The sequence below is a fragment of the Ursus maritimus genome, unplaced genomic scaffold, assembly GCF_017311325.1.
Source record: "Ursus maritimus isolate PB19 unplaced genomic scaffold, ASM1731132v1 scaffold_28, whole genome shotgun sequence".
NCBI lineage: Eukaryota > Metazoa > Chordata > Mammalia > Carnivora > Ursidae > Ursus > Ursus maritimus.
Genome location: NW_024425341.1, coordinates 11,956,402 through 11,968,844, shown reverse-complemented (window position 1 = coordinate 11,968,844; position 12,443 = coordinate 11,956,402). Strand labels below are relative to the sequence as shown.

Below are 12,443 nucleotides of genomic sequence, written 5' to 3'. Positions count from 1 at the left end.
GTTATTTTTGTTTTGTACCTTTAATTATTACTTTGATCATCCTTATAGGTATATTTTTACACACACCTGTGATTATTTGCTAGAATTAATTGGTTAATTCCTACCAAAAAATCAGATTAGGAGCCAAAGCTATGTATACTTTCACAGCTTTGGATATGTAATGCCCAACTGTCCTGAGAAATATTACGTTAATTGACATTTCTTTTTTTCTAAGATTTTATTTTTTTGAGAGAAAGAGACAGAGATAGGGACAGAGATAGCCAGAGAGCACAAGCGGGGAGGAGATGGAGGAAACTCCCCACCCCGCAAGCAGGGAGCCCGATGCGGGGCTCTATCCCAAGACCCTGGGATCATGACCTGAGCCGAAGGCAGACGCTTAACCGACTGAGCCACACAGGCGCCCCTTAATTGACATATCTATCCACAGTGTGTAAAAATATCTGTTATCTCATGCCCTCGCTCTATATATTATACTTTTTTTTTAATCTTTGCCAGTCTTATATGTAATAGTTTCTCATTGTTCATTTTTTTTCATAGTTAACTGCTGAGTTTAAACATTCTGCAGATATTTTTTAACAATATTTAGTGAGGGGTGCTTGGCTGGCTCAGCAGGTGGAGCATGTGACTCTTGATCTTAGGGTTTTGAGTTCAAAGCCTACATTGGGCATGGACCCTACTTAAAAATAAAAAATGTTTTAAAATTTTAAAAAAAGAACAGTAGTTACCAATTTATATCCTTTCCCAGTTTGTTGGGGTTTTTTTCTAGTTGATTTCTAAGCATTATGAGTTCATTAAAGTATATTTTGAATATACTTTGAATTATATTTTATCCCCTAATGTCTTCTTTTTTAAAAAAATAAATTTTCATTTTGGAATAAATTTAAATTTACAGAAAAATTACAAAGACAGCATAGAAAGTTCCTTTATACATTTCACTCACTGCCCCCTAATGTTAGCATTTCACATCACTGTGGCACTTCTGTCAAAACTACGAAACTAGCATTGTATATGCCAGTTGTATTCCAGTAAGAAAATAAAAATAATAAAATGAAAAGACTAACATTGGTACAGTACCATTAACTAAACTACACTTTTTTTGGATTTTGCCTGTTTTTCTACTATTTTTTCTCTACTAGTACCCAAATGGAGGATACCACATTACATTTAGTATTGTTTTTAATTTTGAATGAATGTATTATTATATAGAAAAATAACACTAATAGAATTGCTGACTTTAAATGTGTATTTGTCCTATTAATTGTACTTTGTTCCACCTTTTATCAGTTAATTATGTTTGTGGTTTTTTTAAAGATTTTATTTATTTGAGAGAGTGTGCACAAACGCGGGGTGGGAGGGGCAGAAGGGGCAGAAGGAGATGGACAAGCAGACTCTGTGCTGAGCACAGAACCAGTGTGAGGCTGGATCCCAGGACCCTGGGATCATGACCTGAGTCAAAGGCAGACACTTAACCGAATGAGCCACCCAGGCTCCCCTTGTTTTGTTTTCCATACACAGCCACATAAGTGTTCTTTGGTATATCCTGCTCAGTGCCAGTATCTTCACCCTGATCCAAATTAATATATTAATATATTATGTATATGATACATCTCAGTCTTATTTTATTTCATTGTTTTTTATTTTAATTCCAGTATAGTTAACATACAGGGTTATTTTAGTTTCAGGTGTATAATATTCATAAATTCCATATATTATTAAGTGCTCATCAAGATAAATGTACTCATGGGGCACCTGGGTGGCTCAGTTGGTTAAGCATCTGATTCTTAATTTCAGCTCAGGTCTTGATCTGAGAGTCGTGAGTTCCAGCCCTGCATTTGGGCACCAAACCTCTCCTCCCCCTCCAAAAAAAGATGGGTACTCTTAATCCCCTTCACCTGTTTCACCCTCTCCCCCCTACCAATAACCATCTGTTTGTTCTCTATAGTTCAGAGTCTGTCTTTTGGTTTGTCTCACTCTTTTTTTTTTCTTAAGTAGACTCTACATCCAGTATGAGGCTTGAACTCACAACTCTGAGCTCAAGAGTCACAGGTTGTACCAACTGAGCCAGCCAGGCATTCCTCTCTTTCATTTTCCTTTCTATTTTGTTTTGTTTCTTAAATTGCACATATGAAATTCTGTGGTATTTGTCTTTCTTTGACTGGATTATTTCACTTAGCATTATACTTTATAGATCCATCCATGTTGTAAATGGCAAGATTTCATTCTTTTTTATGGCTGAATAATATTCAATTGTATATATACACCAAATATTCTTTATTCATCTGTCGTTGGACACTTGGGCTGCTTCCATAGTTTGGCTCTTGTAAATAGTGTTGCAATAAACAGAGGGGTGCATATATCCCTTTGAATTAGTGTTTTTATATTCTTTGGGTAAATACCCAGTAGTGCAATGGTTGGATTATGGAGCAGTTCTATTTTTAATTTTTTTGAGGAGCCTTCATACTGTCTCCCACAGTGGCTGCTTCAGTTTGCTTTAAGTTCTTTATATATTTTGGATACTAACCCTTTATTGGATATGTCATTTTCAAACATATTCTCCCAATCAGTAGGTTGTCTTTTAGTATACTCATTTGTTTTTGATGTACAAATAAATGTTTTGGAATATTTTATAATTTTATGTTTCTGGTTTATGGGTTCTTGGCACATATGCTTAGAAAAGAATTCTCACTTTGAGATTAGATAGTGACTTATTTCTTTCTACAGTGTTTGCATTACTTAAATATTTAACTTGTTTGGCATTTATTTTGGTCTCTATATTAAGAAGGGAATTTAATTTTTTCAGTTGTCTCACACCATTTATTGAGTGTTTTTGCTTCACTTATTTCATATGGTACTTTTAACATTATACTGTATTTTTACAATGGTTGGACTTATCTGGGGCTTTTTATTTTGTTCGTTTTCTCCCCTCTGCCTTTTTTGTGGCAGTACCATCCTTTTAAAAAAATATTTAGGGGCTCTGGAGTGGCTCAGTTGGCTGAGTGTCCGACTCTTGATTTTGGCTCAGGTAATGACCTCAGTGTCCTGAGATCAGCCCCGCAGGAGGCTCTGTGCTGGGCGTGGAGTCTGCTTGGGATTCTCTCCCTCTCTCTCTCTGTCCCTCCCCTGCTATAACTTTCTCTCTCTCCCTCTCTCTAAAAATTAAAAAACAAAACAAAAACATTTAATACCTTGGAGTTCAAGTCACCTTCCCTGTTCCATCATTCTCTTATCTCTGACCCAACATTTTTTTTTCTAAAAAAATTTCTTCAAAATTTTGTGAGCTATTCTTGTTTAGTCTTCCAGATAAGTTTTTAGACTAAAATTCATTTCTACAAATAGATTTTCTAAAATTTTAATTAAAATTACATATATAGTCTTAGAGTTTAATTTAGAAAGGGAATTGACATGATTATAGAATGTCATCCTTTTCATCTGGGACATAGATTATCTCTCCATTTGTATTTGTTTAAAAAAGAGTTTAGCTTTCATGTTCTAGCATGGGAGTTTTAAATGTTCTGGTGTATTTTTATGGACCTTCTTTTTGCTTTTTTTTTTTTTTTTTTTTAAGGTTCTCTTTGGAAAAGTGAAGAAAATTCAGCCTTCGATGGATAAAAACAAAGTTTCTTTGGATCCTTCTCCTAACTTTGATTGCCATATGTCAAGAAGCGTACCTTCTCTGAAAGATACCATTGAGTTACAAGCCTACAATTCAGCGGTATGTTAACTTTTTGGATCAGTTGACTACTTGGAAGTAACATGCTTCACACTGTATGATACATGACTTAAAACAACTGCTCAAAATATTAAATGAAAAATCTCTTAAATTAATAGTGAAACCTACTTTAATATTTGTGATCTAGGAATGTTAGTAAAGTTTCCATATTTGCATTTAACTGTGTTCAGAATGCAATGGATGCTTTCTTTTATTTAGTTGTTCCGTAGATTAATTGCTATCTTGCAAACATGCCAATTTTTTTATAACAAGCTATTTTGAAATAATGTTATTAATTGTCTCTATTTTGCCACAGGAGAGAGGCTTATGTGTTCATCATTACATGTGAAACATTAATTTTCTATGACAAATTGCTAAGACAGTAGACTTTTCATCTTCTGTAGAATATTAAATTATATGTAATAAACATTGAATAGCATCATACATATGATTAAATGAAGATAAATTTTCTAGAAGTATATATATGCTCCCACATGTAAAATTTATTGAGCTATTATTATTTTCATAATTAACTTTCTTTTCCAACTAAAACAGTACAGGTGTTCATAGCATATACAAAACATTGAACTTTTAATGGAAAAACACTTCTTTGTTTATTTTTTATTACTTTTTAAAATAATTTTTCTTATTATATTATGTTAGTCACCATACAGTACATCCCTGGTTTTTGATGTAAAGTTCCATGATTCATTAGTTGCGTATAACACCCAGTGCACCATGCAATACGTGCCCTCCTTACTACCCATCACCAGCCTATCCCATTCCCCCACCACCCTCCCCTTTGTTTAAAAACAGATTGTTTCTGCTGCTACCCACACTGATACTCTACCAAGGAAAATATATGTGGTTGGGGGAAAATTTTGTACTTTAAAAAAAAACTAGGGTTGAAGAATGGGGAGAAGGGATGGGTTTATGGAAGCCAGTGAATAAATAACATGTGGTTACATAGCTTTTTGAAATATGAGCTTATTTGGTTCTGCTAACACTATAATTAGCTTAAAAATGTTCTTTTCTTCTTATTTATCTTTCCAGGTATACTTCTATGAATACAATGTTCTTTCAAAGCCAGTAGATAAACCAAGGCAGTGTCTTCCATATGCAATATTAACAGTAAAATTTATTGGCCAAAAAGTAGATAATGGACACCTTATGACATCTTTGAGATTCCTCTCAACCGGATTTCCTAAGAGGGCTGGTAAGATACATATATTACTCTGCTTTGGTAGCATCTGTGCTGGTCTTAGAGCTTCTGAGTATTATTTTCTAATACATTATGAATCTGTAAGCAAAATAGTTGAGCTTTAACCTATTTTTTATTTTACGTAGCTAGAATTATAATGCAGATATTTTTGTGACTCCTTTTGCTCTGTGTTATGTTTGTGATTCTTCTGTGCTGATAAGTATACCTGTAGTTTTTTCATTCTTATGTATGTATTCACACACTTTATTCCATTTGTTGACTACATACTATTCCTCTGGGGATATTTGGATACTTGCCAGTTTTCTCCATATTGCAAACATTGCTGTTTTAAACCTTTATGTGTCTCAGTGCATATGTGCAAGAGTTTTTACATAGAGTATTATATATCTACATCAGAAATGTGCAACTTAATCCAAAGAGGATATCAACTAGTTTTCAGAAGCAGTTGCATCAGGTTATATAATTACTCTAGATCCTTGCCAACACATAAATTTTTTTTAAATGTCTGTTTCTGCCAGCTTATTGAGTGTGATCATCACCTCAAAAAAAACTATATGTACCCTTCATGTCCCTTTCCTCTCAGGCCCTTGCCTCTAAGCAGTCAGTAATCTACTTTCTGTCTCTATGTGTAGCTGAGCCTTGAACATGGAAGTTAGAGGTGTCATCCCCCTTGTAGTAAAAAAATCCATGTATAACTTTCGACTCCCTGAAAACCTAATTACTAATAACCTTGTGTTGACTGGAAGCCTTACCCAGAACATAGACCATTGATTAACATCTACTTTGTATCTTATATATTCTTACAATATATACTGTAATACAATATTTGTATCTTATGTATTCTTACAATAATACCTAATTTTTATTGGCATTTCTAGGCTATGTGGGTCATGTGTGAGTTTTTTAAAAGTGTGGCAAATCTCCAAAAAATTTTCCAATATATTAATTGAAAAAAATCCATGTATGAGTGGACCCACAGAGTTCAAACCCATATTGTTCAAGAATCAACTGGGGGCGCCTGGGTAGCGCAGTCGTTAAGCGTCTGCCTTTGGCTCAGGGCATGATCCTGGCATTCCAGGATCGAGTCCCACATCGGGCTCCTCCGCTGGGAGCCTGCTTCTTCCTCTCCCACTCCCCTGCTGTGTTGCCTCTCTTGCTGGTTGTCTCTCTGTCACATAAATAAATAAAATCTTTAAAAAAAAAAATAATCAACTGTATTTGCCTATTCTGGGCATTTCATATAAGGAAAGTCGTAAATATGTGAAGTGACATGACCTTTCATGACTAGTGACTTTCACTTAAAAGCATTTTCAAGGTTCTCACATATTGTAACATATAACACTTCATTTTTTTTATGGAATATTACATAGAATAGATACACTTTATTCATCAGTTGAAGGATGTTTGGGTTGTTTTCACCTTTTGGCAATTACGAATAATTCTGCTATGATTGTTCTTGTACAAGTTTTGGTGTTAGACATGTGTTCTCATTTCTCTTCGGTAATAGCTAGGAGTGGAATTGCTGGGTCATATGATGACACTGTGTTAACCATTTGAGAAACTGCCAAATGGTTCTCCAAAATGGCTGCACCATTTGCATTCACACCAGCAGTGTATCAGTGTTGGGATTTTCCAGTTCCTATGTTACTGTCTGACTTTTTGTTTATAGCCACCTCAGTGGATGTGAGCTAAAGGTTTTCAGAGTCTAAGTTTTATGCTTCTTTTGTTAAATTTACTTCCAAATAGTATATTTTTGGATACTTTTGTAAGAGTTTTCTCAAATCAAATTTCTGTATTCTTCATTTAAGTATATAGAAATATTGTTGATTTTTGTGTATTGGTCTTAATCCCATAACCTTACTGAGCTCAGTATTAGTTCTAGTTGTTTTTTAGTGATTTCCTTAGGATTTTTCTATATACAAGATTAGGTCATCTACAAATAGTTAGTTTTACTTCTTCCTTCCCAATCTGGATGCTTTTTATTTCTTTTTCTTGTCTAATTGCCCTGGCTAGGACCTCCAGTTGAATGTTTAATAGAAGTGGTAAGAGTGGATAGACATACCCTCTTGTTCCTGAACTTAGGGGCAAGCATTCATCCTTCACCAGTAAGTATGATGTTAGCTATGGGTTTTTTTGATATCCTTTATCATGTTGAAGAAGTTCCCTTCTGTTCCTAGTTTGTTAAGTGTTTTTATCATGAGAGGGTATTGGATTTTGTTAGATCCTTTTGCTGCATCATTCAAGATGATCATGTGATTTTTAGTCTTCACTCTGTTTACTGTGCTGTATCACACTAATTGATTTTCAGATGTTAAGTAAACCTCATTGCTGAGGTAAATCCCATTTAGTCATGGTATGTAATTTCTATTACATGTTGGCAGAATTGGTTTACAACTAATTTTTTTGAAGATTTTTGTGTCCATGTTTATAACATACATTAATCTGTAGCTTTCTTGTGATGTCTTTGGTTTTGGTATCAGAGTTAATAGTGGTTTCATAGAATAAGTTTGAAAGGGTTTCCTCCCTTTTTTTTTTTTTTAAAGATTTTATTTATTTATTTGGCGAGAGAAGGAACACAAGCAGGGGGAGTGGGAGAGGGAGAAGCAGGCTTCCAGCAGAGGAGCCTGATGTGGGGCTCGATCCCAGAATGCCGGGATCATGCCCTGAGCCAAAGGCAGACGCTTAAGGACTGCGCTACCCAGGCGCCCCAGGGTTTCCTCCTTTTCCATTTTTTTGGAAAGAGTTTGTGAAGAATTAACATTAATATTTCTTTAAACATTTGCTAGACTTCACTATTAAAGCAATTCAGGGAGCACCTGGGTGGCTCAGTTGGTTAGTGTCTGACTTCGGCTCAGGTCATCTTGGGGAACTGGGATCGAGCCCCTTGTCGGGCTGCCTGCCCAGTAGGGAGTCTGTTTCTCCCTCTTCCTCTGTCCCTCCCACCGCTCATGCTCTCTCTCAAATAAATAAATAAAATCTTTTAAAAATAATTTTATAAAGCCATTCAGGCCTTTTTTGTGTGTGAGTAGTTTTTTTATTAAATAATTCCGTTTCTTCACTTACTATAGCTCTTTCACGTTTTCTGTTTCTTGAATCAGTTTTAGTGGTTTGTGTCTTTGTAGGAATTTGTCCATTTCATCTAACTTATCTAATTTAGTGGTGTAATGTTGTTCATAGTATTTCTGTATAGTAATTTTCTTTTTGTAAAGCCAGTAGTAATATCTTCTCTTTCCATTGTCATTCTACTAATTTCAGTCTTCCCTGTTTATTTTCTTGGTCAGCCTGGCTAAAGGTTTGTCAATTTTTTTGATCTTTTCAAGGAACCAACTTCTGATTTCATTAATTTTTTTTCTATTTTTCTGTTCTCTGTTAATAACCACCCTGATCTTTATTTTCTTCTTTGCTTCATAAGATTTAGTTTGCTCTTCTTTTTCTGGTGTCTTAAGGTGGAAGGTTAGGGTATTGATTTGAGATCTTGCTTCTTTATAGCTTTTTTACAGCTATAAATTTACCTAAAAGTACTGTTTTAGCTGTTTCCTATAAGTTTTGGTATGTTGTGTCTTCATTTTCATTCATTTCAAAGTATTTTCCAGTTTCCCTTTTGATTTCTTATTTGACCCATTGGTTTTTTATGAAATGTGTTACTTAACTTCTATGTGTATGTGAATTTCCCAAAATTTATTCTGTTACTGATTTCTAATTTTATTCCATTGTAGTTGGAGAATTAAATTGTACTGTCTTTATCCTTTTAAATTTATTGAGCCTATCATGTGCTCTGTCCTGAAGAATGTTCTGTGTGTGGGGCGCCTGGGTGGCACAGTGGTTAAGCGTCTGCCTTCGGCTCAGGGCGTGATCCCGGCGTTCTGGGTTCGAGCCCCACATCAGGCTCCTCTGCTATGAGCCTGCTTCTTCCTCTCCCACTCCCCTGCTGTGTTCCCTCTCTCACTGGCTGTCTCTATCTCTGTTAAATAAATAAATAAAATCTTAAAAAAAAAAAAAAAAAAGAATGTTCTGTGTGCACTTGAGAAGAATGGAAATTTTGTTTTTGTTGGATAGAGTGTTCTCTAAATGTGTTAGGTCTAGTTGATGTACAGTTTGCTCAATTTTCTGTTTTCTTGATGATCTTCTGCCTAGTCATTCCCTCTACGTTATCCCTCAGCCAGAAGGCTTAAAATGGAGACAGTAAAATAAGGATTTGCCTTACTTCTGCTCCTACCCATCCACAAGCTTATAGCTAATTACTTTAATCAAAGAACGATGTTTAATAACTAGACTTACTGTGGTGATCAGTTTGCAATGTATTCAGTGTCGAATCACTATGTTGCACACCTGAAACTAATATAATATTGTGTGTCAATTATACCTCATTTGAAAAAAAAAACAATAAACAGTGATGCCTTTCAGGGTAATAAATTTTGAGGAATACCTGTATTATGCCCAAAGTCAAGGCCACATGTGTTGACTATCAGCATATTCATCTCCCTCTAGAGTACTGCAGACCTGTGCTATCCAGTACAGTAGCCATTAGTCACATATGGCTATTTAAACTTAAATTAGTTAAAATTAAATTAAAATTTTAATTCCTCATTCACACCCTTGTTTATATACTTGCCCACATTTCAAGTCAGTAACTACATGTGGCTATTGGCTACTGTATTGGAAAGCATAGATAAAGAACATTTCCATTACCACAATAAGATGCTAATAACTATTTGGTAGTTTGCTTTAGTGATTGTAATTTCATTTTCTTACAGTTTCTTATATTACTAAGGATATTGGGTTTGTTCTCCATTTTTCGTTTGTTATTTGGTGAGATTGCCAAAAATGGGAATAAATTTAAACTGCCCTTACTAAGTTTAAGCAAATAATGTAACCTAGTGATTAAGGTTCTGCTGCCTATAAATTGGGATCCTGGGCAAATTACTCTTCACTTCCTAATCAGTAAAATGGGAATGTTGTGAAGATTAAATGAATTAATGTGCATAAGGCACTCACAAAAACCATACCTGCCATCCACATTAAGTACTTTATTAGTTAACATTATGTATATATTAATATGCATTTACCATACATTTATGAAATTCAGATCATTAAACAAGTGATTTAGGTTTCTTTTCCCATGTTGCTTCATATTAATTTATCTTTATATTTGTAATAGCTGCACATTATGTTTCTAGTGCATTTGTTACAGCACATATAGTACTTTTATAATTACCGATAATGCCATATTTATTTAACCAGTCTCATTTTTTAATTGTTTTGAGTATAGTTGACATATGATGTTACATTAGTTTCAAGTGTTCAACATAGTAATCCAACTTCTCTATAGTGTGCTATGCTCTCCACAAGTGTAGCTACCATCTGTCATCACACAACACTATTACAGTATCACTGACTGCCCTTTGTATGCTGTGCCTTTTATTCCATGACTCACTCATTTCATAACTGAGTAAGTTATGAAAGCCTTTGTCTCTTTGTGCCAGTACCATACTGTTTTGATTACTATAGCGTTGTAGTATGTCTTGAAATCTTAACCAGTCTTGTATTGATAGTTAGGTTTCTAGCTTTCAGCTGTCTTGGATTATTGTACTAAAAATCCTTGTACATACATTGAGTATTCATGCAAGTAAATCAGAACAATAAATGCATAAAAGTAGATTTACCGGGTACAGATGATTATACATTACATTTTGCTGAAAACTATACATTTACTTTCCAGGAAATTACTACCAGTTTATACTCCCATGAACAGTAGAAGAGTGCTTACATCTGCAGAATATTCATTATCCTTCAGAGTCTTTGCCAATCTAAGCAGTTTTTTAATACAACTCTTATTATTTATTTAGTGGAGTTGGGCATCTTCTTATGTTCACAATTTTTGTGATTTTCTTGTTTATATATTTGCCCACTTTTCTGTTGCATTGTCTTTTTATTAATCTTTTGAGGATGTCTGTATACTCTTCATGTACTCTAATATATGTGTAATTATGTACTAAGCTTGCTAATTCAGAAAATACTTGTTACCAGTTTGTCCAGTTTTGTTTAGTTTTGATCTGTTAAGATATTTAATTTACATGTAATTGGCATCATTTTTAATTTCTGGTTTTCTGATAGCCAGATATTTATCTTAAAAAGTACTTAGTTTCTTTTTTTTTTTTTTAATTTTATTTATTTATTTTTTGATGTGAAGTTCCATGATTCATTACTTGTGTATAACACCCAGTGCCCCATGCAATACGTGCCCTCCTTACTGCCCATCACCAGCCTATCCCGATCCCCCACCCCCCTCCCCTCTAAAGTCCTCAGTTTGTTTCCCAGAGTCCATAGTGTCTCACGGTTCGTTCCCCCTTTTTACCCCCCTTCCTCCTTCCCTTTCTTCTCCTACCAATCTTCCTATTTCTTATGTTCCATAAATGAGTGAAACCATATGATAATTGTCTTTCCCTGCTTGACTTATTTCGCTTAGCAGTATCTCCTCCAGTCCCGTCCATGTTGCTGCAAATGTTGTGAAATCGTTCTTTTTTGATGGCTGAGTAATATTCCATTGTATAGTTTCTATCTCAGGATTGTAAAACTATCTCTCCACCTTTTCTTCTAATAATTTTATGGGTTTTTTCCAATGAATTTTTTTTATTTTGGTATAAGTTGTATAGGGATCCACCATTTTTTGTCCACTGCACCTCCTACTCTCAAGAAGTACATTGTATTATGGTCATTATTTCCACCATAGCTTACTATAATTAAAAAGTATAATTACATGTAGTTATAAAATTTAGAAGTCTTGGGGCGCCTGGGTGGCACAGCAGTTGAGCTTCTGCCTTCGGCTCAGGGCGTGATCCTGGCGTTCTGGGATCGAGCCCCACATCAGGCTCCTCCACTGTGAGCCTGCTTCTTCCTCTCCCACTCCCCCTGCTTGTGTTCCCTCTCTCGCTGGCTGTCTCTATCTCTGTCGAATAAATAAATAAAATCTTTAAAAAAAAAAAAAATTTAGAAGTCTTCAACAAAGCTATCTTTCAGTATATTGTGATAAAGAATCTTATGGTACATCCCAATAATATGATTATAGTTTCATATATATCATAAATCCCACCATCAATTTCTCATCATTAATATCTGTTTTAATAAAGATATTTTTTGGTAGTACCTATGAAAGCTTTGTGAACATTTTATTTGGTAAATACATATTTTTATAAGTTCCTTTGTTATTACATTTAGTTCTTTATGAAACTGTAGGAAAAAGTTCCTATAAATTATAAAAGAAAATTTGTTTTCATTTTCCATATTTTTATTTATATATATTATTTGTAGGAATACTTCACTATGGAGCAAGAGCAGTGCTTTGCTTTTGCCCCTCAGGATCTTATGGAACCTTTTTGCTATTTTCTCCTCTGTTTCCCCACTCCCACTCATTCCCCTTTTCTTTCTGTTTTTGTTGTCTCCTGACAAAGAGAAAAGAAGCAAGGTAACAGATAAATTAATATTAATTAATATGTAGATTCTGTTATTATGTAT

At 34.5% G+C, this 12,443-nt stretch overlaps 1 protein-coding gene across 1 annotated transcript in view; it reads left to right on the top strand.

Annotated features, from left to right (window-relative positions):
* TEX15 (testis expressed 15, meiosis and synapsis associated) overlaps positions 1-12,443 on the top strand; it is a 68,324-nt gene that overhangs the window by 21,912 nt on the left and 33,969 nt on the right. Inside the window, exons 4-5 of the mRNA XM_008686581.2 lie at positions 3,566-3,712; positions 4,763-4,925. Coding sequence (XP_008684803.2) covers positions 3,566-3,712; positions 4,763-4,925 — 310 coding nt within the window. The remainder of the gene's footprint in view (positions 1-3,565; positions 3,713-4,762; positions 4,926-12,443) is intronic.